Raw genomic sequence first — 27848 nt, 5'->3', positions numbered from 1 at the left:
TCCTGGGCTAGTCGTAGCCAATTCGTTGCGCGTCTCAACACACGCAAGTCGGCTTCAACCTGGTCGAGTCATCTAGCACGTTGAACCCCTTAGTTCCTGGTGCTGCTGGGGTTCTTGAAGAGAACGGATTTTACTGCACAGTCGTTCGGCATCCTTGCGACGTGGCTGGCCCACGCCTATAGCACGCAGGCAAGCAGTGCCTGTAGCTCGTGATTCATACGCCTCCGCCACCGCAACACCTTTCGTTCAAATACGGCAAGTGCACGTATGTCTTCCATAAGCAAAGTTACTATCTCGAGTTCGTAGAAGACTACCAGTCTGATTATCATTTTGTACATCGTCACCTTTGTGCGGTGGCGTATGCTCCTTGATCGAAGCGTCTTGCGGAGGGAAAAGTAGGCTCGATTTCCAGCTTGAATGCGTCGTTGGATCTCCTTACTCGTATTATTGAGGCGAAGGCCAGAGATCCCAACTTTACGAACTCATCAACCACTTCCAGTTCATCGCCGTCAATAGTCACTGTCCGTCGGAGGCAAACGTTGCTTTCTCTAGAGCCTCTTCCTACCACATATTTGGTTTTCGACGCATTGGTTTGTAACCCTATCCTCCTAGCCTCCGTTTTGAGTCTGGCTTAGATTATCTACGCCGTCCCAAGGTAATGATGTCGAGGCCTTCTGCGAAGGCTAGGAGTAGGCTCGCTCCAGAGTAGCTTTGATCAACCGTGTCAGTTTGTCCGGAAAATCGTACTCGTGCATTACCTGCCATAGCTGTTCGCTTTCAACCGTATCGTACGCTGCCCTAAAATCCACGAAAATATGATGCGTAAGCACGTTGTATTCTCGACATTTCTGGAGGATTTGCCGGAGAGTAAAAATTTGATCGATTTGATACCACCCTACGAATTCTTTTGCTATTTGGGATAGACGTCGCAACAAAATCTGGGAGAGCACCTTGTAGGCGGCGTTGGCCAACGTGATGCCGTGGTAATTACAGCAATCTAGCCGGTCACCCTTTTTGTAGATAGGACAGACTACACGTTCCATCCACTTCTCCGGTAGTTTCTCCTCCTCCCAAATCCTTGAAATTATCCAATGAAGTGCCGTTACTAGCGGTTAATGGCCATTTTTGTAGAGCTTTTTCAGCTGACGAATTTCTCGTTGGCTCTCTTCGAGATCGGGAGCCGGCACGCCGTAGACATTTGTAGGTACTCCGTTGACGTTTGTAGGCACTCCTAGGTTAACTTTCGTTGCGTCTCCTTCTGATATATCGCCATTGAGGTGCTCGTCGAAATACTGCTTCCACACGTCGACCACCTCGCGCTTGTTTGTGATTAGATTCCCTCCCTCGTTCCTTCAGGTTGAGGTGTGTAGTCCTTACGAGTGGCTCATGTAAGACCCAAAGAGGGATATATGAAAAATAAAAGGCTTTGTTTCTATTCCGTTATAGGGATTTTCAGATAGCAAACAGATGCATAATTGGCTACATGACAGAAGGGGGAGCTGATTGGGAGGGAACCAACAGGAGGAGGTAGGGAGGGGGGGTAGATAAAGAACGTGAGTGTGAATGTATGTTCCGCCATAACTCCGGAACGCCTGGACAGTTCTTCATCAAACTTGGGACGTGTTTTTTAACACACAAGAATCAGCGCAAAGGGTTGACATAACGAGGAGACGTTCATTTACATGGTGGGATGAAGGTTTAAATGGATTAAGGGATGCGTTTTTCTTGCGTTTGGAACGATAGCAGTTGTACAAGTGACTAAACGACAGGAGGGGATTTCTGAAAGCGGGAATAGGGTGGACATTGACAAGGGGGAGGTTCAAAAATGTCAAAAAGGCTTTGCCTCGCTTTATAGGGATTATCGAAAAGAAGTCAGATTAGCAAGTGGCTAGGGGACAACAGGAGGGGAGCTGACAAAGGGAGTAGACACATTCAAATGAACAAAAATGGTTTTGTTTCTTCCATTCTGAGAATTTTCGTTACAATAACAGATAACCAAGCGGCTAAGAGGCAAATCTGAATAATCGGAACTTTTTCGACAGTCCGAAATGTATAGACTATCGTAACGAGTAATAAGTTGTATTACCTTCCAAACAAGACTAATAGTGTATAAATTGGTTCGGCCATCTCTGAGAAACGTTCGACTAATTGATATCAAATAAAAGCACACTTTTAGGCATAACTTTTGAACTGCTTGTTTGTTTTCAACAAAAGTCTCTCAAAAATTTTGTAGTATCAAGACCGTTCATTTGATAGTGAAATTGTTAAAATCGGTTTCGCGGTTCCGGAGAAAATCGTGTCACGTAATTTTCACATTTTTGCTGCTCGAGCCACAGATGCTGATTCTGTCAGTAGAAGAGATAGTTAGACCATAAAATTTTTAGTCAAAACACTATCTCGAAATTGAAGTCTTACAATGTCTAAGTTAGGGTCTAAAATTGAGTCCAGATTTGAGCTCAAATATGCGTCCGAATAACAATGCGAGTCCAACTTGAAGTCTGAATTTGTTTCCAAATGTGAATTCAAATCAGTGCCCCAATTTCAGTTCGAATTAGTGTGCAAATTTATATTCATGTTTTGGTTTTAATTTAACTTGAAATTTTAGTCTGAATTTAAAGCTAAATTTTGAGTTTGAATTAAAATTTAATTAGAGTCTAAATTTAAGTTTATATGTGAATTCAAATTTTGGTCTAGAATGCAGATGGAAGTATAAATTTAAGCCCAAATTGGAAAACAAATCGAATATAATTAGATATTCTAGATTGACTCTAAATCTAAGCCCAAATTTATGTCGAAATTTGAGTCGAAATTGGAGTCTAACATTGAGTCCAAATTTGTATCCGAATTACAGTCCACATTTGGGACCAATTTTAATTTTCCGAGTCCGAATTGAAATCAACTTTGTTTAAATTTGAATAAAAAATTGTTACTACAACTTGAGTTCAAATTCGCGGCCGAATTTTTTTTTCACAGTTTTACGGACAATTAAAAAAAAGTTTAAAAGTTTACAAAAATTTTTTGGTTAATATAACATTTACGCTTACAGAAAATTATCGTTTTTCGTCTTTAAACGGTGCTAGCATTCTGTAACAAAACGTGTCAAGACAATTCTAACATGTACTATAGTATGCTTTTACCGTTTTTGCATTACAATTTTGTATAAAAATTATCACAAAATATCACAATTCAATCACAGTTTTTTACGCGAATTTCGCAATGATAGTACTTTACGCAACACGAATTTTTCGAATTAACACGCCTTTTTTACGCCGTTACGATTTCTATGAAACGTACTCTTCTCGTAAAAAACGATTTGAGTGTAATTTTAAATTTATGATCTTTTTTATGAAAAAGTTTCAAGGCAAAACCCTCGGTTTTTGGTACCACCCTAGCTCGAAAGGGAAGCTGGTGTTGCTCTATACTCTGAAATAATGTTACCTAAAAATTGTTAGAAACTACCCAAAATGCCCAAAGTGTACCAACTCAGATTTTGAGTAGAAAATCTGTCCAGTTGAGCTACTTGCTACCAATAATTGAGTTTGTGAATGTATTTAGATTGATCATGATCGGTGAAATATTTAAACTTGGTTGAGTACGCTTCGGACTACTGTCTTTTATTCGGCCATCATCAGATAAAGCGAATACAGTAATGTTTCGATTTTGTCAGCCCCATGTAGAATTTTGGGCTGACAAAAAGGGGAAACAAAGACGTTTTTCGAATTTTTTTTTTCAAAGCTCAAGACTTAAGACCTTGCAATATCGAAGACTTCTACTATAAACTAAATTTTGACCCTCAATTGGTCAACCGAAAGCTCAATGAACCGGGCACAGCACACTGGTCCAGAACCTTTTTTGGTGCGCATAAGCTTTGAGCGGGAAAACCAGGTTTTAGGTTGATGGAACCTTTGGAAGACTTTCGCAATATTAAAAGTTCTATCGTCCAGTGGAATTCAAATTTTGATTAATCCCCCTAAAAGTAAAATAAAAAAATTATTTTTCTTCAGCTTCAATATAACACATTAATCTGTTCTGTAAAGTTTTACAGCATATTATTACAAGAAATTTTGCTGAAGACTGTAACCTTCTATCTCTTCAGCAAAGATGGACAAATCTTATCTTCTATACCTATAAAGAAGGATTTCTGTCTGTCTGTCTGTCTGTCTGTCTGTCCTGTGTTCCTTATAGAATCAAAAACTACTGAACCAATCGGCGTGAAAATTTGCATGTAGAGGTTTTTGGGGCCAGGAAAGGTTTTAGTGATGGTTAGAGACCCCTCCCCCACTAAGAGGGGGGGGCTCCCATACAAATGAAACACAAATTTCTGCATAACTCGAGAACTAATCAGGCAAATAGAACCAAATTTGGCATGTGGGTGTTTTCGGTGACAAGAATTTATTCTAGGGTAATTTGAGACCCATCCCCTCTTTATAAGGGGAATTATAACTCCTCTCCCCTTTAAGAGGGGGGGTTTCCATACAAATTTCCTCATAACTCGAGATTTAATCAAGCAAATGGAACCAAATTTGGCATGTGAAGGTTTTCGAGGGCAAGAAAATTTTCTATGTTGAATTAGGACCCCTCCCCACTTTAAGAGGGGGGCTCCTGTACAAGTGAAATACCAATTTCCTCATAACTCGAGAACTAATCAAGCAAATGGAACCAAATTTGGCATGTGTGTGTTTTTGAAGACAAATTTTTTTTCTACGATGAATTGAGACCCCTCCCCACTTTAAGAGGGGGGGGGGGGCTCCTATACAAACGAAATACAAATTTCCTTATAACTCGAGAGCTAATTCAGCAAATGGAACCAAATTTGGCATGTAGGTGTTTTTGGAGGCAAGAATGTTTTCTATGATGAATAAGAACCTCTCCCCACTTTAGGAGGGGGGCTCTTATACAAATGAAATACAAATTTCCTCCTAACTCGAGAACTAATCAAGCAAATAGAACAACATTTGGCATGTGGGTGTTTTTTTTTGGTGACAAGAATTTATTCTATGGTGAATTGAGACCCCTCCCCTCTTTATAAGAGGAATTATAACTCCTCTCCCCTTTAAGAGGGGGGACTTCCATACAAATTTCCTCATAACTCGAGAACTAATCAAGCAAATGCAACCAAATTTGGCATGTGAAGGTTTTCGAGAGCAAGAAAATTTTCTATGGTGAATTAGGACCCCTCCCCACTTTAAGAGGAGGGGCTCCTGTACAAATGAAATACAAATTTCCTCATAACTCGAGAACTAATCAAGGGAATTGAACCAAATTTGGCATGTGTGTGGTTTTGGAGACAATTTTTTTTCAATGATGAATTGGGACCCCTCCCCACTTTAGGAGGGGGGGTCCTATACAAACGAAATACAAATTTCCTCATAACTCGAGAACTAATCCAGCAAATGGAACCAAATTTGGCGTGTAGGTGTTTTTAGAGGCAAGAATTTTTTCTGTGATGAATTAGGACCTCTTCCCACATTAGGAGGGGGGGGCTCCAATACAAATGAAATACAAATTTCCCCATAACTCGAGAACTAATCAAGCAAATAGAACCAAATTCGGCATGTGGAGGTTTTTGGAGGCAAAAATATTTTCTACGGTGAATTAGGATCCTTCCACACTTCAAGAGGGGGGGGCTTCTACACAAATGAAATACAAATTTCCTCATAATTCGAGAACTAATCAAGCAAATGGAACCAAATTTGGCATGTGAGAGTTTTAGATGGCAGAATTTTTTTTCTGTGGTGTATTACGACCCCTTTCCCTTTTAAGAGGGTGGGCTCCCATACAAATGAAATACAAATTTCCTTATAATTTGAGTACTAATCAAGCAAATGGAACCAAATTTAGCATGTAGGAGATTTTTGAGTCTTGAATTTATTTTATGATAGTTAGAGACCTCTCACCCCTGTGGTAGGGGGATATGGACTCTCATACAAATAAAACAGAAATTTTTGCGAAACTCAAAAACTAATCCAACTCGAGAAATTCGAGACTCTTCCATAAAACATTAATCAATAACAAGACCACAAAAACTATCTATAGTAACACTAGATCATTGAGGAAGAGACGGTCGCGAGTGTTGCCGGTGATCCGCCGTCGGAAGCGCCGCCCACTGGGGGGCTTGCAAAACTCGAGATTGTGACAAAGATCATCCGAGATTCATGATTTATGTACAAAACAGGTTAATTTGTGGCAATACGAAGTTTGTCGGGTCAGCTAGTTTTTCATAAATGAAAAATCGTTAAAATCAGTTTTTCTATTTTAGCTGTTTTTGTAGTTGTTGTATGACTTTTTCCTGTTTTACAAAGTTGTACAAATAGTAAAAATACACAACATTGCTGAATATACTATACCTCTATCTTTGCTTGTTTAGGAACTATAGAGCTTTTACTATAAAAATACCCCGTTTTAATAGTTTTAACCCCGAGTGACTCGCAAGAAGGCATCATTTTATTCAAAAACTCTCCCCAGAAAATCAGAATAGTTTCAAGCAGGCTGATACATTTTAAAAATCATGTTTAAAAGCACAAAAGTTAAACAAAATTTATCTTAAATCGAGGGAAGACAAAATCGGAACATTACTGTATTCTTATCGCTACCCGAAAACAAAATTTTTGTCGTCCATTGCAGTTTTTTCTACGACGCTGAGTGTGTCCGCGTACGTCGTTCCCTTTTGCTTTGTTCAACAGTGTGGTTATCGAGGCGGGCTTCACTATAGAGGATCTGTTGGATCATGGCGGAGAACGAATTGAGCGCAAACCACTTCCTAGGAAAGGTATTGAATAGCAATTGGAATTGGGGGGATTGGACTCGAATTCTATTCTGATTTGTTCCAAGTAATATTTTTTGTGTCCAAATTATTCAAAGTAAGCTAATAAAGGCAAATTGATGATTGAATCAATGAATTTTTTAGACAAGTTGTGAGAATAGGCGATTCCAAATTTGGCAAAGGTATATTCAGCTAAAGAAACCCTCTTAAATTTAGGCGTCTCTCGATCCCATCTAAACTAAGCAAAAAATTTGCATCTTCAAGTGGTTTATCTCCAGGTTGATTAAACTGCGCCTATTTGATCCTAAGTCAGGTTCGACAAAGAACGGAAAGTTTCCGTCCCACTCTCACCCCCATCTTCACCATCATGGTGAGCTCATCGCTCATCGTAAGGATTCGACTCGCTTGTCTTCACCGTTACAGCTGTAATCAGTCCTCTCCTACACAACGGCACTGACTGGTCCATGGATATGGACGTGGACGTGGACATGGACGACGTGGAAGGAAAGCTCCCAGACATCGATCATCGCTTGGCGGCGGGCCGTAGCGGCGATCCACCACAGCAGATCCGAAGCGAAGTGCACACACACACACAATTTCCTTCCACTTCCACACAATTTCCGAGCGGGTGCGATTTACGCCACTCGTCGTTGCGCACAGCTCGCATAATAGCATTAACGACTCTAATCTCTGATCTCATTTACTGGCTTATCTGCTTCGCTTTAATCCCCCTTTTTCCCTCTATCCGCGGCTGACCAGCAGCAGCTAAATGATCTCCCCACGTATTGTGGAAAAGTGCCGTGCCGTGCCGTTCCGTGCCGTGCCTTGCCGGAGAAGATCTTCTACCTCTGCCTGGCGCTGCGCTGGCCGGAGTGATGCAGATAGTAAAAACCTCGGTTCCGTCCGACCGACGCACACTGCACCAGCAGTACCAGCAGCACCTTTCAACAGCTCTTCAGATTCTGGATGATGGCGACACGGCCGTCGTCTTTCTATAGTCAGCCGAAGGAGCTGGCAGAGGAGGAAGTCCGTTGGAGGGCAAGTCCGTTCGTAATAGCAGCACTTTATAAATTAGCTTCATTTTCCGCCTGGACACCACCGAGCGATAGGAGGTTAGGTGCGTTAGGTTTTCTCCTCGTCCCCGACCCCCACGCCGCTGCTTTGGACATGGTTCCGACACGGTGACGGGCGAACATATATCAACATTTGCTTAAGAATGCTTGCGCATATTTATTAGCTTCAGCTGTAAATTAGCCTAGATTAGGTTGCACACGACATGGACCGGCGGCGGGACCGGACAGTGCTGGACCGGACAGGACGGGCAGATTTCAAATCTGAAGTGATTGCGTACGTTTTGACGTCGGACAGAGTCAAGATGTTGAAAGTGAGAGAAAGCTCCCTGGCCTGGACGGGTCATACTGCTACCGTCCTGACCGAGCGGCCGAGAGGACATTGCTGGTTCCGTTCACGCAGGAGTGCTTTCTTAATTTGCATATTTTTCTTCTGCTTTTTGCACCTTCTTATCTTTCTTTCTTCGTGGATCACTCGAATCATGATGCAGCACGATCGTCGTCATCGTCGTCGTCGCTCGAACAGTGCGTAGTAATGCATGTTGTTGCATCGTCGTCGCGGTAGTCGTTGAACCGTGATACAGCTCGATGTTTATATTAATTTACAGATCATTAGAAGGCGTTCAGGCTCGTATCGTCCACTGAGGACATCGATGGCCGAGCTGCACTGGCGAGGCGAGGCGAGGCGAGGCGATCGTTGATACTCGCAGCTTCCAGCTTCCAGCTTTGAGCGACGGCGCGATAGCGCGTGGGTGTTGGGGTCCGCCTGTGTCAGCATTTATTTTTTTTGCTGGCCCTGCGAGGGTGATTGAAAGACCGTTTTCTTTTCTTTCTCTTTTTTTCTTTTTCGTTTGTCGATTAAAGCGCAACTTCAACAGCGGTGCAATCGCTTGTCCCGGTAGCCCGTCGATGTCATTTGTTTCAGCGGGGCAGTAAAACCGGTAACATTGCAGTATTTTATGACTGTCATTATGGGAATAATTCCAACGTCTCTGTTAAAATTCGGATTCATTATACACGGGCTCGTACGCGAGACTGCGTCTTTCGAAGCACCCACCGGGGCTGCTGGCCGGTCGCGACCACGGCAGCACTGAAGCCCAAGATAAACCAATTGGAACGGTCATTTATATTACCGTTCGGCACGAGCCGCCTTCCTATTTATCGGCCGAAGCGGTTCGGAACGGCTCAATTCCAGCTCGATTGCTGCGGGTCGATTTATCGCGCGGTGCGACTCTTGTTGTATTCTCCACACACACACACGCGCGCTTGACCGTTTCGAAACGCATCGTGTATCGGTCGTCACCGAAGGGGCAGGACGCACAGTTTCGTTTGAAGCCATGATGCTGTCTGGCTGCTGTGTGCTACCATCTATGCTCAGAACGACGACGACGACCGATGATGCTGATGCTGATGACGACGCACGGTGAGGGTGCATAAATCGAAACCGAACGAAGCGAATCATTATCCTATCAATGGCCCAATTAACCTCCTAACCTCAATTATTGCAGCCAGCGGTTCGCTCGCCAGGGGCGAAGGCTCGTCTGGGCATCATAGGGAATTAAACGGCATCGGTTGCGGTTCATGGTTCACTTCCGAGTTGGTTTAGACAGCGAGTTGGGCAGCTGGTGGACTTATGAGTAAAAGGTTGTCTGATATTCCCGTCGGTTCTTGGAATGTCGTTTGTTATTTTCAGAATGGGATTTTTAAATACACGAGTCCAGCGCAGTTTACACCTAAAGATTGTGTCATTTACATCAAATTCTTCTCATAAGATTCGACAGTTGTACAAATTTTGAAAGAATTCAACTTCGAATTCGTCTGATTCCAAATCAACCCGCATGTTGATTTTATTAATCAAATCCAGTGAATATTACTCGAACCAAGTCGTTTTTTAATGTCCCTTGTAGAGCATGATTAAATGTAATTGCCTGCGATTTAATATATATAGCGATGGCACATTGGACTACTGGAAAGGGCCAATTCCATGTTCCAGCAGGTTCTTGATAATCAGATCCGCCTCATTTTTGCTATGATTTTTTTCATCTACTTCCCGTGGTCGGATCATTACAAAATTAATCTATACCTATAAACAAGGATTTCTGTCTGTCTGTCTGTCTGTCCGTATGTTCCTTATAGAATCGAAAACTACTGAACCAATCGGCGTGAACATTTGCATGTAGAGGTTTTTGGGGCCCGGAAAGGTTTTGATGATGGTTAGAGACCCCTCCCCCCCAAGAGGGGGGGGGGGGCTTCCATACAAATGAAACACGAATTTCTGCATAACTCGACAACTAATCAAGCAAATGGAACCAAATTTGGCATGTGAAGGTTTTCGAGGGCAAGAATATTTTCTATAGTAAATTAGGACCCCTCCCCACTTTAAGAGGGGGGGCTCCTGTACCAAAGAAACACAATTTTCCTCATAACTCGAGAACTAATCAAGCAAATGGAACCAAATTTGGCATGTGGGTGTTTTTGGAGGCAACCATTTTTTCTATGATGAATTAGGACCTTTTACCTTTTTAAGAGGGGGGCTCTCATACAAACGAAATACAAATTTCCTCATAACTCTAGAACTAATCAAGCAAATTTGACATGTAAGTGGTTTTGGACGCAAGATTTTTTTCTATGGTGAATTGAGACCCCTCTCTTCTTTAGAAAGCGAGTTATGGCCCATCTCCCCTTTAAGAGGGTGGGCTTCCATACAAATGAAATTCAAATTTCCTCTTATCTCGAGAACTAATCAAGCAAATGGAACCAAATTTGGCATGTGGGAGATTTTGGAGTCTTGAATTTACTTCACGATAGTTAGAGACCTCTCACCCCTGTGGGAGGGGGATATGGACTCTCATACAAATAAAACAGAAATTTTTGCGAAACTCAAAAACTAATCGAACTCGAGAAATTCGAGACTCTTCCATAAAACATTAGTCAATACAAGACCACAAAAACTATCTATAGTAACACTAGATCATTCAGGACGAGACGGTCGCGAGTGTTGCCGGTGACCCGCCGTCGGAAGCGCCGCCCACTGGGGGGCTTGCAAAACTCGCGATTGTGACAAAGATCATCCGAGATTCGTGATTTATGTACAACACAGGTTAATTTGTGGCAATACGAAGTTTGTCGGGTCAGCTAGTCTACTATATAAAAATGGATTTCTGTCTGTCTGTCTGTCGGGATGTTCCTTATAGAATCAAAAACTACTGAACCAATCGGCGTGAAAATTTGCATGTAGAGGTTTTTGGGGCCAGGAAAGGTTTTAGTGATGGTAAGAGACCCCTCCCCCCACTAAGAGGGGGGGTCCCATACAAATGAAACACAAATTTCTGCATAACTCGAGAACTAATCAAGCAAATAGAACAAAATTTGGCACGTGGGTGTTTTCGGTGACAAGAATTTATTCTATGGTAAATTGAGACCCCTCCCCCTATTTATAAGGGGAATTATAACTCCTCTCGCCTTTAAGAGGGGGGGCTTCCATACAAATTTCCTCATAACTCGAGAACTAATCAAGCAAATGGAACCAAATTTGGCATGTGTGTGTTTTTGGAGACAAAAATTTTTTCTATGATGAATTGGGACCCCTCCCCACTTTAGGAGAGGGGGCTCCTAAGCAAACGAAATACAAATTTTCTCATAACTCGAGAACTAATCAAGCAAATGGAACCAAACTTGGCATGTGAAAGTTTTCTAGGGCAAGAATATTTTCTATGGTGAATTAGAACCCCTCCCCACTTTAAGAGGGGGGGCTCCTATACAAACGAAATACAAATTTCCTCATAACTCGCGAACTAATCAAGCAAATGGAACAAAATTTATCATGTGGGTGTTTTTGTAGGCAAGAATATTTTCTATGGATTTCCCCACTTTAAGAGGGGGGGGGGCTCCTATACAAATGAAAAACAAATTTCCTCATAACTCGTGAACTAATCAAGCAAATAGAACAAAATTTGGCATGTGGGTGTTTTCGGTGACAAGAATTTATTCTATGGTAAATTGAGACCCCTCCCCCTCTCTATAAGGGGAATTATAACTCCTCTCGCCTTTAAGAGGGGGGGCTTCCATACAAATTTCCTCATAACTCGAGAACTAATCAAGCAAATGGAACCAAATTTGGCATGTGAAGGTTTTCGAGGGCAAGAATATTTTCTATAGTAAATTAGGACCCCTCCCCACTTTAAGAGAGGGGGCTCCTGTACCAAAGAAACACAATTTTCCTCATAACTCGAGAAGTAATCAAGCAAATAGAACCAAATTTGGCATGTGGAGGTTTCTGGAGGCAAAAATATTTTCTATGGTGAATTAGGACCCCTCCCAACTTTAAGAGGGGGTGCTTCTACACAAATGAAATACAAATTTCCTCATAATTCGAGAACTAATCAAGCAAGTGGAACCATATTTGGCATGTGGGTGTTTTTGGAGGCAACCATTTTTTCTATGATGAATTAGGACCTTTTACCTTTTTAAGAGGGGGGGCTCTCATACAAACGAAATACAAATTTCCTCATAACTCAAGAACTAATCAATCAAATGGAACCAAATTTGGCATGTGGGAGATTTTGGAGTCTTGAATTTATTTTACGATAGTTAGAGACCTCTCACCCCTGTGGTAGGGGGATATGGACTCTCATACAAATAAAACAGAAATTTTTGCGAAACTCAAAAACTAATCGAACTCGAAAAATTCGAGACTCTTCCATAAAACATTAGTCAATACAAGACCACAAAAACTATCTATAGTAACACTAGATCATTCAGGACGAGACGGTCGCGAGTGTTGCCGGTGACCCGCCGTCGGAAGCGCCGCCCACTGGGGGGCTTGCAAAACTCGAGATTGTGACAAAGATCATCCGAGATTCGTGATTTATGTACAACACAGGTTAATTTGTGGCAATACGAAGTTTGTCGGGTCAGCTAGTACCAAATAAACGAAAAAGTCCGTAGGATCATAATCTATAATGTAAAAAAAAAAATTTGTTCCAAATTTTTAGTCGACCATTGCCCCCACACGCAGGGAACCGCCGAAGAAGGTGGTCTGAGCATTGTGATTCGAGCTTGCGATGCGAGATACAAGAACTTGCCGTTCCCGAACACAACAGTGTTAGACATGCTTCGTCCTCGAGAGCGCACATCCATCTGGCCAAATTTACGGCACCTTCCTGGTTCTATGCTGAAAATAGTTTTGGCTACTCTTTCATTGGGCATCCTATCTACATGTCCAGCCCGCTGCAACCTGCCACATTACACTACCTTCACTATATATTTGTATATTTGTTTACTATTTAATCACAGCATATTTGAATATTTGCGTCTGCGCCACACTCCATTTTACAGTTTAACACCAGTTTTTTTTTCAGAATTTGACTCTCAAAAACCTTTCCCAAGTAGCACTTGTAACTAATTATGTAAATAAAAAAATTAAAAAGGTTGCATAACAGTTACATTTAGGACGCTTGTAACGAATTAGGTTACATAAAATTGAAAATAGTTACTTTTTAGTTTGGTGGTGACAAAAATCTCAAAAAGTTACCAAGTAGTTACCAAATGACAAAAACGAAACCTTTTTTTCGAACTGTCATTAGCTTGGTCGTCGCAAAATAGTTAATTTTCAGTTACGAGCAGTTACAAAAGCAAAAAAGTTAGCTAGTAACATTTTCGCAACAATTCATTCACTGTACCTTGTAAACACAACGGATTGAGCAAAAAAATAATTTGATTCACCTGCAAAGTTGTACTTACAAGTTTCTATAAACAAACAACAACAAAAAAAAGATTGCACAACAAATGATTTATGATGTTTGTAACGAGTTAGATCACATAAAATTAAAAATGCTTCCTTTTTAGTTTTGTGATCACCAAAATCTCAAAAAGTTATACAAATGACACAAATGAAACCATTTTTCAAGCTGTCAACTTGGTGGTCGCAAAGCAGTTAATTTTTCGTTACGAGCAGTTACGAAGTCGAAAAAAGTTAGCTAGTAACATTTTCGCAACAACTTGTCCGCTGTATCTTGTAAACGTGTAGATCTCAAAAATTTTACTAACGGTAAAGATAAGCAATTGGTACACTGGTTGCAAAATGCTCTTGTAAATGTGTTTAAACTCGATTGATATACGGAATCTTCTCCGGAGACACTGTTATTAAGTTATCAATTTTGTCAAACGTCAAAACAATCAAGTTACATCGAAGCGAAACTGGCAATTTAAATAGGTTACTGTGTAACTTAAAAATGGCGATATAAGAAATATTTCAGTTACCAGGCGACGACAACAGATTTGATATTGGTTACCGTAACCAATGGCGTAACCAGATGTAAAGTTTAGGTTACATACAATTAGAATGTAACTGAAATGTAACCTTGTATGATTAACGAAAGGCAAAATGGCTATGAATTTTTCTTAGTGATAGCGAAAACTCAAAAGTTACTTTTGTTGTATTTCAATTTATTTTTGAATGATTTCTAGCAAAGAATAAATTTTATAAATCAGAAAAAAATTAAAACCTTAATATTTTTGTAAAATTAGTTTTACAAAAAATAAATTTATTAAAGTAGTAAGTAATGAAAAGCTAGATTAAATTAGAGCTCGTGAATTTTCCAAGGCTAGAATCATAGGTTTCACAAATCAGCTTAACTGCTTTCGCCGGCAAACCATGTTGTATATTTATTTGCTCCTGACAACGTGGCAAAGCTTGTAAAGTTATGTGCTTAAACGTTAGTGACAAAGTTAGTGACAAAATTGATACATCAGAAATCCATACAATAGATCATGTAAAAAATTGAACTAACCAAGTATTAATGGAGTCAGAATTTTGTTTGTGAAGCTTGGTGTACGAGCTGACTTTTACTACACAGCGTAGTATCCTAGTTAAAATCCTTATAGCGGAAGCTCTAGCGCAAATCAAAGCTCCCTCGTCTTGATCAGACTCATCATTGTAAAGAAAAGAAAAGAAAAGCTGTCAGGATTCACAAATTAACGTAAATTTATTTTGGGTGTTTTACTCCAGTTACAAACTAAATTAGTCTAAATTTAAATTGAATTGTTTATTATTATTTTATTATTATTTTATTTGTATATATCACTATTGACGTAAGACATTCGTCTTTTTAATTGTCAACTTACGGTACTATCATTGCATTTTAATTGTCATTTTATTTTCATTTGTAAATTTGCATTTTTGTTGTGGCATTTTATCGTCCTTCAATGTACGACGAGAGATCTATTTCAGCCGGGAGTTCGGTAATATTAACGTCGAATCGATTCTGTACTTCGTTCAAAATTTTCGCATCTGCTTCATCGGATGCAAATGTAATCGCTAGCCCCTTGGTACCGAATCGTCCGGCACGAGCCACTCGATGCAGGTAGGTATCGGAATTCTCGGGCATATCATAATTGAAGACAATGTTGACACGTTCAATATCCATTCCGCGTCCAAACAAGTCGGTAGCTACCAGAATACGTTTCTGGAAATCCTTGAATTGCTGGTAACGGGACAAGCGCTCTTCCTGCACCATGCCACGGTGAATCCCGATAGCCGGGAAGTTTTGCTCCGTAAGCAGCTGAGCCAGCGCCATGCAGCGCTGCACGGATTTTACGAAGATAACGACCTGATTAAACTCCAATACATCCAAAAGTTCGAAGAGCTTCTTGTTCTTTTCGTTCTCCTTCAACTTAACGTAATGCTGTTGTAATCCATGAAGCGTCAATTTGGTTTCGTCGTCAACATAAACTTCCATTGGATCTTGCATAAACTTCTTGCACACTGGGCGAATCTCTTTGCTAAGCGTAGCGGAGAACATCATTACTTGTTTATCGTGCGGTGTATTACGGAAAATTTCCTGTACATCTCGACGCATATCTATTTGCTCTAACATCTTATCGCACTCATCCAGGATGAAATGTTTGAGGTGCTTCAAATTCAGCTTCTTGTTACGAATCAATGCAAGGACACGGCCTGGTGTTCCAACGATGATATGCGGGTTGGTTGACTTCAGCACTTCTTCATCCTTTTGAATGGGCAGCCCACCGAAGAACACGGCTACCTTAATGCTGGGCATATACTTGGAAAAGCGTTCATACTCCTTACTGATTTGGAAGGCCAACTCACGAGTGTGGCACATAACCAGCACGTATGGTACACTTTCCGTTGGTTCCAGCTGCTGTAAAGTTGCCAGGACAAAGACAGCCGTCTTTCCCATACCAGACTTAGCCTGACACAGGATATCCATACCAAGCACCGCCTGTGGGATACATTCATGTTGCACTTCTGATGGATGCTCGAAACCACAATCCACAATGGCACGGAGAATTTCGGGTTTCAGCAAAAAATCCCTAAATCCGGAACTGTGAATCGAGACGTACGTTCCTTTTACATCTTTTTTTGGCTGCTCAGCCGGTTCCGTAGTAACCTGCTCGGTCTGGTCCTCATCCTCGTAATCTAAGAGATCATGGTTATCAGCCATTGTTTCTGTTTAGTTGAAGTTCGAAATTAACCAGAAATGTATAACGCCGTAAGTGCAATGCGGTCTTTACTACTCGATGAAAAGTAAACGAATGAGAAATGAGAATCAAACAGGAGAATATAAACGATTTGGAAATTGAAAACGAGTATAGGTAAAAGCGGTGTCGGTAGTTTGGGGCTGCGCTACCTGTGTTTAAAATCCACCCTATCCACGCAGAAAAATGAAAAAAACCTAAATTTGTGCAGTTTTTACCTACACGCTTACCTACCACACTTTTTCTTTTTTTTCTTTTACCACACTTTACCTACACTCTCACATTACCACAGTGGTCGCAGTGGTGGCTAACGATCTCGGTCTAAGACCAGGAAAAAGGCGAAAAAAAAACCAGGGCGAAAAAAAACAAAGTAAATTTTTTAATCGAACAAAAAAAAACATGGGTTTTAAGCATTTTTATTTAAAGTTTAAACGTGAAAACCGAATCTATTCTTGCTTATAATGTATACGTTATTATTTTCTATGCAAAATTCTACGGAAAAATAACAAAAACGAAGGAAAATTTTTTTGGACGATTTTCGGAAATTCCATTGTTCGAATTTCCATTTCTGTTTCATGCTAGAAGCGTTAACTCAACTCGTACACTCATTTTTCGAGTTTTTCAGACTGTAGAGCCCACACACCAATTGATTTTATATTGAATTTTTTTATTGAGCCAATTGATTTTATAAAAAAAATCAGAGGGGTTGTGTACAAGATACGACCGCATATATAGGTGACGCAGGACTACGTAAGTCTCTTTGTAGTGATAGTAGCATGTATTAATGCTTGTAATCATTCGATTCTTCATGTATACATGCTATATGCAACATATAAACATGCTACATGCGTTGTATGTAACATTTATCAAAGTAGTAACATTGCATACGTTCAATTCTCAAAAGATTGTGCATTTGAAAACCACTGAACAAAATCAAGAACACAAACTAATGCTTTCCTGCTACCTTACTCAAATTAAAGATTGTTTTTATTACCAATGATTCTCCACGTTGAAGGGATTTTACTAATTCAATCATATTTTATCAACAGCACATCTTTTCACTACACATCTAATGAAACGGCAAGCATGCGTATTCATACAGAGTCGTATTGTAACCGAACACTATTAATGCAGATGCCGATTAGTGGGTCGCGGATAGGAACGCGAACTTACTGAATAGGGGGGAAAGTTCGAGGGATTTTTAATGGGGGCGTATAAAAATTCAGATTTCAGGACTGCTTAAAACAGAAGCACCTTGAGGGTGAAAATATGTTCGGTCTGATCAAAATTAGTTCCATCGCTTCAACTTTTGAAGCGCAAAATCAAAAGCTTAGCTCAATAATGGTGTCTTCCAGTCGTAACAGCTTGAAGAATTAAAGGTAGCAAGAAGATTGGTATGCTGATATCCCCCACTTAGTCAACCCATCGCTTGTAATAAGGTAAAGCAATCAGTGACCCGCTTAGACTGCTTAAAACCGGTTCTTTACCCTAAATAGTCCCATTTAATATATCTCTATTGCTTTGTTTTTTGATTGGACGTGTAATTTAAAAACTTATGAGCAATCGTGTACAACACATTAAAATTTACAATGATGATCATAATGATATTAACCAAGAAAATTTATCTAGCTTCGATTATTTTAGCATCAAATGGGAGACTTTAAAAAAAGTGCTTAGGCATCCAGACCATAAGTTTACCTTAAATCTGCGGATGATTGGGACCGGATGAATCCATGGCCATGATCGTACTTTAAAGAATCACTACGGTTGGTTTTTTGGACGGTGAGATGACAGCAAGGAAGATAGCGGTTACCATGCCTCAGCAGAAACAATGAACGTTGAGCCCGGGAGACGGTAGTATAGAGATATATCTTCGTACATTAGACATGGAAAGTGTCCTACCTAAGCAAAGATCTAAAAATCAGCTGTATATATCTGGAAATCGCACGAGGCTTGAAAGGTAACAAATAAACTTGACAATTGCGATGCGACATAGACGTTGTCCTTAACTACATTCCCTCACTTTGGTGGGCTGGCTGCTAATGTTCAAATAAATAAAACCACTTACTTACCTAATTCCCCTGACGTCTTAATAAAAGGCCTGCGCAGTATAATTTCACCATCTAGTTCGGTCCACGGCAGCTGGTCTCCAGTTCCGCGGGCACCCATTGCTCGCCAGATCTCGCTCCACCTGGTCTTGCCACCTCGCTCGCTGTGCCCCTTTTTGTCTTGTTCCTACAGGATTCGATGCGAAAACCATTTTTGCAGGATGGTTATCCGGCATTCTAGCAACATGTCCTGCCCAACGTATGCGTCCAGCTTTAACCACTTTCTGAATACTGGGTTTACTGTAGAGACGCGTAAGTTCGTGGCTTATTCTTCGCCTCCTTACACCGTTCTCTTGCATTCCGCTGTTCGAAAACTCCGAGTGCTCGTAGGTCCTCTTCTAGCAGTGTCCACGTTTCATGCCCGTAAAGGACAACCGGACTAATTAGCGTTTTGTACAGTGTGCACTTTGTGCGGGGGCTCAGCTTGTTCAACCGTAAGTGTTTGTAGAGTCCGTAGTAGGACTTCCGCTGATAATACGGCCTTTAATCTCATGGCTGGTATAGTTGTCCTCTGTTGCCAGTGAGCCTCATCCTCGTTGATTACCACGGTACTGCCCAAGCGGGCCCTGCCGCGGTCGGTCCCGCCCGCCAGCATGTACTTCGTTTTAGACGTATTTATCTTCAATCCAATCTTCTGTGCTTCGCGTGTTAGTCTGACGATACTGATCTTCCACCGCCTCAAATACTCTGCCGACAGCATCAATGCTATCAACAAAGCAGATAAATTGACTGGATTTATTGAAAATCGTGCCCCGCATTTTGATCGCCGCTTGTCTTATAACACCTTCAAGCGCAATGTTGAATAGCAAGCAGGAAAGACCATCTCCTTGTCGAAGTCCCCTGCGAGATTCGAATAGGCCCGACATTCCACCCGAGATTCTCACACGGCACTGGATCCCATCCATCGTTGCCATGATAAGTCTAGTAAGCTTCCCGGGTAAGCCGTTTTCGTCCAAAATTTTCAATAACTCTTGTCGGTTTACGCTATCATATGCGGCTTTGAAATCGATGAACAGCTGGTACGTGGGGACTCGGAATTCGCGGCACTTCTGGAGGATCTGCCGCAGGGTGAAGATTTGGTCCGTTGTAGACCGACCCTCCATGAAGCCGGCCTGGTAACTTCCCACAAATCTATTGGGTATTGGTGATAGTCCGTGAAAGAGGACTTGGGACAGCACTTTGTAGGCGGCATTCAGGATAGTGATGGCTCGGTAGTTCTCACAATCCAGCTTATCACCTTTCTTGTAGATAGGGCAGATAACCCCGTCTTTCCACTACTGCCGGTAGTCGTTCCGTATCCCAAATCTTGACAAGCAGTTGATGCAGACAGACAGCCAACTTGTCCGGGCCCATTTAAATAAGTTCCGCTCCAATGTCATTCTTTCCCGCTGCTTTGTTGTTCTTCAGCCGCTGGATGGCTTCTTTAACGTCCTTTATCGATGGGAGTGGCACATCTTCGTTGCTTGCTACACCAATGTGGTCACTTCCTCCGCTATCATGGTCTTCCGTCTGCACGTCATTCAGATGTTCGTAGGGCTGCTTCCACCTTTCAAGCACCGCACGGTCGTCAGACAGGATACCTCCAGCTTTATCTCTGCACATTTCGGCCCGCGGCACAAAGCCTTTGCGAGATCCGTTGAGTCTCTGATAGAACTTCCGTGTGTCTTGAAAGCGGTACAGCTGCTCGAGTTCTTCGCACTCCACCTCCTCCTGATAACGCTGCTTCTCCTGGAACAGTCGGGTTTGCTGCCTCCGCTTCTGTTTGGATCGCTCCACATTCTGACGGGGGGCTCTACGTAGTATTTGTACCCGCGCTGCGTTCTTCTCAGCCAATATCTGCTGGCATTCCTCGTCAAACCATTCGTTACGTCGATTCGGTGCCACAAGGCTTAGGACGTTCTCCGACCCGCAGTTAATGGCTGTTTTCACGGAATTCCAACAGTCCTCAAGAGGGACTTCATCCAGCACAACCCCTTTCCGGCAGCGTGGTTTCGAGAGATAACGTGTAGTTTTTGGCGATATGCGGTTGTTTCAGTCGCGTTAGATTATACCGTGGCGGGCGCCGGTATCGTATGTTGTTCACAACAGATAGTTTTTGACGTATCCTTACCATCACTAGGTAGTGATCCGGATAGGTTCTGACGTCGATAATGTCTGAAAAGTGCCGAACATCTATCAGAACGTGGTCGATTTGTGATTCCGTATGGTTGGGTGATCTCCAGGTGTGTACCGATGGTAGAGGTTATGCTAGAAGAAGGTACTACGGTACTAACAGATTTGTTGCAGTTTGACAGCAACCACAATAAGATTAGAGCGGTTTAATGAAAGATGTTGTATATAGCCAGCAGCTTTTATAGTGGTTGTAGAAACAACCGCAATAAAACTTTTGTTCTTTTTTCTGAATCTTCCAGACTGCAGTTGGTTCACACGGTTCAAAATAGCTTTATGCAATCCCTCAAAGCAATTTTTCGCTTCATAAAAGTATTTGCATAGTTCGGTTTTATAAACAGTTTTATAATCAATATAAGATGGATTTTCGGCAAAAATGGTTTGACGAAGCCAAATAAAACATTTATTGCTGTTGCTTAAAAAATACTGTTAAACCAGTTAACTATGCAACGTCTCTCGTCAAACTTCCCTTAGTACTCCCATGAGAAGGCGTAGCAATAAACGTCTCAATACAAGCTTAATCTCATTGTGGTTGCTTGTCAAGCCGCAACAAATCTATCAGTTTTAAAGTGCTCTTGAAAAGGTAATACCCTTCCAAGCATATTTTTTGCAGTTGTTAAGAAGAGTGTATAGAGATTATCACCGAAAACCTATTTTTTAGGCTAGGCTATATTGACATTCTGTCATTTTTGTTAGATTTGAAACAAAAATGCTAGCTATTGCATCAATGCAGAGAGAGAGCAGCAAAAATGAAGTTGATATCGATGTTTTCATGTTGCAGAATGCAGTCGATGCAGTTTGGTTACAGGATATTACGATTACCTAATCAAATTTATTTGCGTTGTTTAAACAACAACAGGCTAGTTAAACATATTTAGCATAGTTTCATGCCTTATAGTTTTGGAGAGCGGAACGAAAAGCTATATCAGTTTATGGTGGCTGCTGTCAAGTATCGAAAAATCCAGTTGACTTTATTGCTGCTTTCAGTCAGTGTAATAAAGCTACTTGCACTTAACATTACTCTTATAGAGTTCGAAAAAAAAATCCTGTAGAATATAGAGGCTACATCCAAATCGGTTTAAAGCAGCATTATAGTTTGCCTGAAAATTGTTTTAAAATTTTTCTGAAGAGCACTAGTCATTAAAATGGTTTTACAGATGTTATTAGGCAGATGCTTTTTATTTGGCCATAAAAACCGTTTAAAGAATACAATAAAAATCAAATTGCTGCTTTGAAATATATAGTTCTCATTTAAGTCGAAACAACCGCTATAAAACTACGATAGGATATTGTGCAGTAAAACTTAGATATCTGTAGATGATTTTAAAGCTTGGTTCCAACTCTTTCCTCTATCGTTGCCCTCTCTGGTTCTAAGTAAGGCTATTCATTGATTTGTTATTACTTTTCATGTTTACGAGCTTTAAAAGAAGATTTAAGAGTATGGTCGTAAAAACAGCATTGAGATTATCAAAAAGCTAATATTGCTGCTTGGGATAAACCAATAATTGCTTTAACATTGACTCAAACTGATAACCAAAAGGCTAAGAGTCTTTTAATACGTATTTAGGACATAGTTGAATCCTTTGTTGGGGGGCTTCATTTGGTTTTAATGAATGAGTTTTATTTGACACTCATATATCCCTATCAAACTTAATTGTACTTTATTCGCCATTATAGCCTATTGAAAGAGTTTTAAAAGGTCGTCCCAAACCATTTCAGGATATCTTGAAGATAAATTTATTTAATGCAGTATGTTGCTTTATAAAAACAAATTAGCTTCAGTACTACCACTATAAAACTCTTATAACATATGCCTACGGCTTTATAGCACAGAAATTGTTACTTGGGATGGCCATATTCTTGGAGGTGGCGAAGTCGACAAGTCTTAGGCCCTTTTCGTTCGCATGCGGGTGTGCGCTGAACCATCCCATAACTGGTTTATATTACTCCTCCTGACCAACCTGTGCATTACAGTCCCCGATAATGATTTTGACATCATGTCTTGAACAGCGCCAGCGGTCGTATTCGCGCTCCAAATGCTCGTAAAATTCGTCTTTGTCATCATCGGTACTTCCTAGATGAGGGCTGTGCACGGTAATTATGCTAATATTAAAGAATTGGTCCTTGATTTTTAATATGCAGATTCGGAGGTAGATCGGCCACCACCCGATCACCCGCTTTTGCATCTCGCCCTTCACTATAAAAGCTGTGCCCAGCTCGTGTGTATTGCCGCAGTTCAGCTCTGGTAGATGGTATGACCATCCCTATACGTACGTACCATCGTTCCTTTCCAGCATACCTCCTGCAGCGCTACGATGTCGAACTTGCGGTTCTTCACTTCTTTAGAAAGCACGTGGGTACTTCCGAGGAAATTTAGAGACCGATAGTTCCATGTTCCTTATTTCCAATCGTTAGTCCGTTTTCGTCGCGTGGGTCTTTGCCGATTGTTCCGATGAGAGTTATTATTACTTACGGAGTGCATTGCTTTGATTTTTTAGTGGTTTAGGCTTACAAAGACCGCAACCAACTCTACCGTATCGCCGGACAGCCAACGTACTATGGGCATATGTGAGATAACAAAAAGATAACAGTAGGGCGATTTCGCATGAAATTGCTCTACTTTAGTGGAACTTGTAAACTTGCGAACCTTCCAAATTGTAGAATAATAATACGACATACGAAATAATAAATGCATTATTTTCCCCTGCCGGCTTTGTCAGATTTATTAACGCAGAAAGTACGGCAATTCAAAATGCGAAAAAAGCGTAACGCTTACGGCACAAAATCTCCTGCCAATCTGACTGACCAAGTATCAATTTCCTCGAACAACACCATTGGAAACACTTAATAAATTTCACTAACATATATGAATGACTTATTCTATTGCACCATATTCTCCACCCGGCCTGTTCCGTCCCGTTCCGTTCCGATTTGGTGGTGCAACGCAAAAGCCGCCCCGTTTTGCCGCAAGAGATAAATAGAATAATTAATGAACTGGAAAAATGCGCCCTGAAATATATTACCCCACCGATTTGGATCCATTTTCCGGTGCCGGACCGTTCCCGGGCCCGGGCCGTGTCAACCTCCGTGCGCGCTCTCCTAATGCTACTTTGTGAACGTTAAACTAATCAGCGTGGCACTAAGTAAGAAGCGGTGCGAGCGAGCGAGTGTGTGCCCGATCCCAGCGAGGACCGGCCGGCCGGCCGACACCTTAAGGGTCCCAAAGCCGGCTGAACTGGAACTGCTGACTGGCAGGCAGGCAACTGGCCCAAGCTCCAGCTCCGTCCGTTGATGGTGCACAGCCGATTAAATTAGAGAACCATTATTCATCCCGGCATGCGTTGCGTCGGCCGCGACGCAAGCGCATATCTCACCAACTCTCCCCGGTCCGTCCCCGGTCCGATCGTCGGCTTGTTCAGGATGCAAGAAATTCGCCACCGGCGACATCTAAAGTGTGAGCTTATTTTCACTGCTCTGTATTACTGCTAGGGGATGCCGTAAAAGTGTCACTGCGGGATTGAAATTTGAGAAGTAGAGAAATCTTTTTCGTGGCTACTTTCTAAAGTTGAAGCTTCTGCGCAGGTGAACATGGTGGTGGTACATGGCGATCCGTACCCGTGGTACACGTGATCCGATCGCCTTCGCCTTCACGTTCACGGTGTCGATCGCTGGTCAAACAATGGTCACGTCGCCGCCGTCGTGGTCCGAACCTACCGAGCGCACACAATCAGCGACAAGATCAAGGAAGCAGAATCATGTAAATTAACGACAGTTACGATGTATTTTAATTAATATTTCTTCTCCCAGCCGCGTGTGCGCGCGCTCGGGTTTTCCTCCCCATATGTAGCTGTACGTGGATTCGATTTTTTCTTCCTCTGCTGCCTTTGGCAGCCTCTTCTCGTTTACTGCAGCAGCAGCAGCAACAGCAGTGGGTACTCATTTCCATTACACTCGCTTACCTGCCTGCGCTGCGCGCTTAATTCGCATCTCGAGGAAATAAATTATTTAAATTAAACACACCTCACATACGGCACCGGTTCGATTTTGTTTTTTATTTCTCTGTTTGCTCTCTGGCTGCATCTCGCGGACTTGCTGTGGACCGTTGTCCGTTGGGGGAAAAGCACCCGGGGGGGGGGAGGGCGGTACAACTCGAGCGCGTGCTACGGATGGATGTGCCACACAGGCGCGGAAACGGGACTACTCGGGAAATCGACATCCGACGACGACGACGGGACAACTGGAAAACAGATCGCAGCAGAAGAAACTTTCGCAATCGAAGACGTCCGGGCGGTGCGCGGTGGGTCGGCCAGGGGTAAACCTACGTTCTACAACAGTCAACATTTATCGCACTGATCGAACAAATCACCATAAAACTACGGGGCGAAATCAGCGACCACAAGAGGTAGCACGGTGGATGCGACTGGGTGGACAAAATTCTTACTTTGTAGTTGATAATTTGAACTCCGGAGAGGAAAGAATTACACACCGTTCGGCACATAATGATGATGATTGCTTGACCACACAGAAGAGACGGACGGCCCGAGTGTCCTCCTCCCTTCTTGGACTACGTAACCGACGCGGCGGCAGCGGTGGAAAGGATTCGATTCGAAGTGTGAGAGCAGCTCTCTGTTGTTGCAGCATATTTTCCTCTTGCTTTCCAAACTATGTTTTTCGCCTGATAGAACGGTGTGCGCCGTGGCGGTGATGTTTGTTAGCTTTTCTTCTACCTTTGTTTGTTGCATGCTTCTTCTTGTTCTTTTGCCATTCACTCCAGTTTGTGTTTTCTCGGCGGTGAGGAAGCTAGGGGCGCGCGCGCGGGGAATAGAAGCTGCGAACACATCGTGAGCATACATGAGGCTGCCGCTAATCCGATCGAGATCGATATGCCGCGATTGGAACGTGCGAGCCCGTGAAACGATCGGTGTTTGTCCGGTTCGCGGGATGTTGGCTGGCGTATTTCTCCTGTTTTGTTTTCCTCCTTTCTTTTTTTTGTGTGGGCTGGCTTAGGCAGCACCGCTGCTGCCTGGGCTGACTGTGGCGATTCTCGAGGCTTGCAGTCCACTTGCTTCGATGCAGTTGCCTTCGGGGGGCTCTCGCCAAACGCCTCGTCGACGTCCGACGTAACCGTCCGATCGGTGGCAAACCGGACGCGCTGCAGCACGAAACGGACGCTCCGAAACGGGGGTGGCGAACTAATTTATATGCATTATAATGTGCAAATCTACATTTTTAATTCGATAATGAATTGAAGCATAACACGGGTTTGATTTTTGTGCTCGCCTTTGAATTAAACAATGTCGGAATTCAATTATGGACGGGTGGCAGCGCACACACACACACGATCGGATTGAGGTTTTCTCGGGCTTTTCCAAATGGTTTGCAATGCTGTACTCGCATTGACGCACGTGCAACGGAGCACCGATGAAAGCAGGATGGGAAAAATTATCAATTTATACACGTTGTTTTTTTTTACTTCATTCCCATGTCAGTATTTGCAGATGGTTTGAAGGCGATGTAAGAAATCAAAAAAAAATCAATTAACATTGAGCAACTTGCTTTCCTAACGACGACAGACGCTTTCTGAAAGCATGCCTGCGAAACGCAAAAATAATGAACTGTGTGTGAATTTACCTTTCTTTCCTCTAAGAGTAGTTGTCTGCGTACATAAACCTAGTGAATCTCTAACGCTAGCTACTGACTGACAAAACATGTTTTGTGTAATTGTGTTTGTTTAAACAGATTAGAGATTATTTGCTTATTTAGATCAATAATAATTTAGCTTATTTAGGTGAATAATAATATTAGAACTTGTTGATTCTTTTCGGTGAAAATCGAAAACTATTGATTTGCTGTGACGTTTCTGCCTACTGTTTTTCCTTCGGCCATCATCAGACGTAATAACATACATACATAATTGGTTGTGAGTAATGATGCATAATTGACTGCTCAGAACAAGAGGGAGAACGGAAGAGAAAAGAAGGAAAAACGATAAAAAATGAAAACAAACCGGATAGAAAAAGCAGGCGAAGAAAATAAAGAAAACAACGGGATAGAAAAGGAGGAAAATGCAAGAGCAGGAACATTGAGAAACGAGAGCAGAAAGAGTAAACTGGAGAGCGAAAATGAGAACGGAAGACAAAAGGGATAAAACGAAGAACGAAATGAGCGAGAAAACCAGAAAGAACAACAAACAAAACATTTAAAAAGAGGTAATGGGACAGAAAAAACAACACTGGAAAAGAGGAAAAAAGAAAAAAAGGCGAAAGAATAGAATAGCGAAAGAAAGAAAACCGACTTAGGCAATGAGGAAAACGAGTCAAACGAAATACAAAAGGAGAGAGATGGGACAAAATGGTAACGGTAAATGAGAACGGGAAGGAAAAACGGGACAGAAAAATAGAAACGTAAAACAGGAAAAACGGAAATTGAGTAAAACTGTAGAGAAAAAGACGAACAACGGAATTCTATATCAGGAAAGTCGGAGAACACAGCGAAAAAAGAGCCGAAAACAGAATAAACGTGCCAGAAAAGAAGAAAAATAAGAGGAACGAAAGCACTGGCGAAGACGAAAAACGAGAAGGAGAAAAAACAAGAACTGGAAACGAAGCCAGGTAAAAGAGAAGAAAAGTTATAAAAGTTATATAAGTAATAAGTTATAAAACAAATGGTTGGAAACTATAGGAGAAACTGAAATGAAAATAAGAAAAAATGGAATAACGAAACAGAAAACACGAGACTGAAAAAACGAAAGAAAAAGAGTAAAACCGGAAACAAAAAGAAGAAAAGTGAATAAAAACCAAGAAAACATTACAGAAAAGTGGAAAAACGGGACTGCAAAAGAGTAAAAAAGAACAGAAAACAGACAAAACGTGTAAGTGTTTAAGACGTTATAAGTCAATCCTGACTTCAAGTAAAACTTCGTCCCTGTCCATGTCCAAATTTAAGTCTAACGTAATGTCCAATATTAAGTTCAACTTCAATTCCAATTGCATATCCGGTTTTAAACCAAATTTTCTCAAATCTAGTCAAATTTAAACGCTGATTTCAAACCCAATTTTGACTAAAATTTGAATTCCAAATGCAAATCAAATTTCAAATGTATTCCCATGTCTAATCTCAAGGTCAATTTAAAACCAATTTACGTCCAATTTCAATTCACTTTCGAGCATAATGCGAAATTCAATTTCATGTCCAATTTCAGCTTTAATTTCAAACCCAATTTCAAGTCCAATTCTAAGT

The 27848-nt window shown here is 41.6% G+C and overlaps 2 protein-coding genes across 7 annotated transcripts in view; one reads left to right on the top strand and one right to left on the bottom strand.

The window, feature by feature from the left end:
- LOC128732742 (protein tramtrack, beta isoform) overlaps positions 1-27848 on the top strand; it is a 516078-nt gene that overhangs the window by 242134 nt on the left and 246096 nt on the right. The gene's annotated exons all lie outside the window — the stretch shown is intronic.
- On the bottom strand, positions 15027-16327 carry LOC128732745 (ATP-dependent RNA helicase WM6-like). Its single transcript, XM_053826080.1, has one exon. The coding sequence runs from the start codon at positions 16296-16298 to the stop codon at positions 15027-15029; it is 1272 nt and encodes a 423-aa protein (XP_053682055.1). The 5' UTR covers positions 16299-16327.

This window comes from Sabethes cyaneus, chromosome 1, assembly GCF_943734655.1.
Source record: "Sabethes cyaneus chromosome 1, idSabCyanKW18_F2, whole genome shotgun sequence".
NCBI classification, from domain to species: Eukaryota; Metazoa; Arthropoda; class Insecta; order Diptera; family Culicidae; genus Sabethes; species Sabethes cyaneus.
The sequence above is the reverse complement of the archived record's forward strand: the minus strand, read 5'-3'. Positions and strand labels throughout refer to the sequence as shown.

What these genes read in the sequence shown, in the direction of transcription:
- LOC128732745 (XM_053826080.1), bottom strand. Translation starts at nt 16,298, where the DNA reads ATGGCTGATAACCATGATCTCTTAGATTACGAGGATGAGGACCAGACC.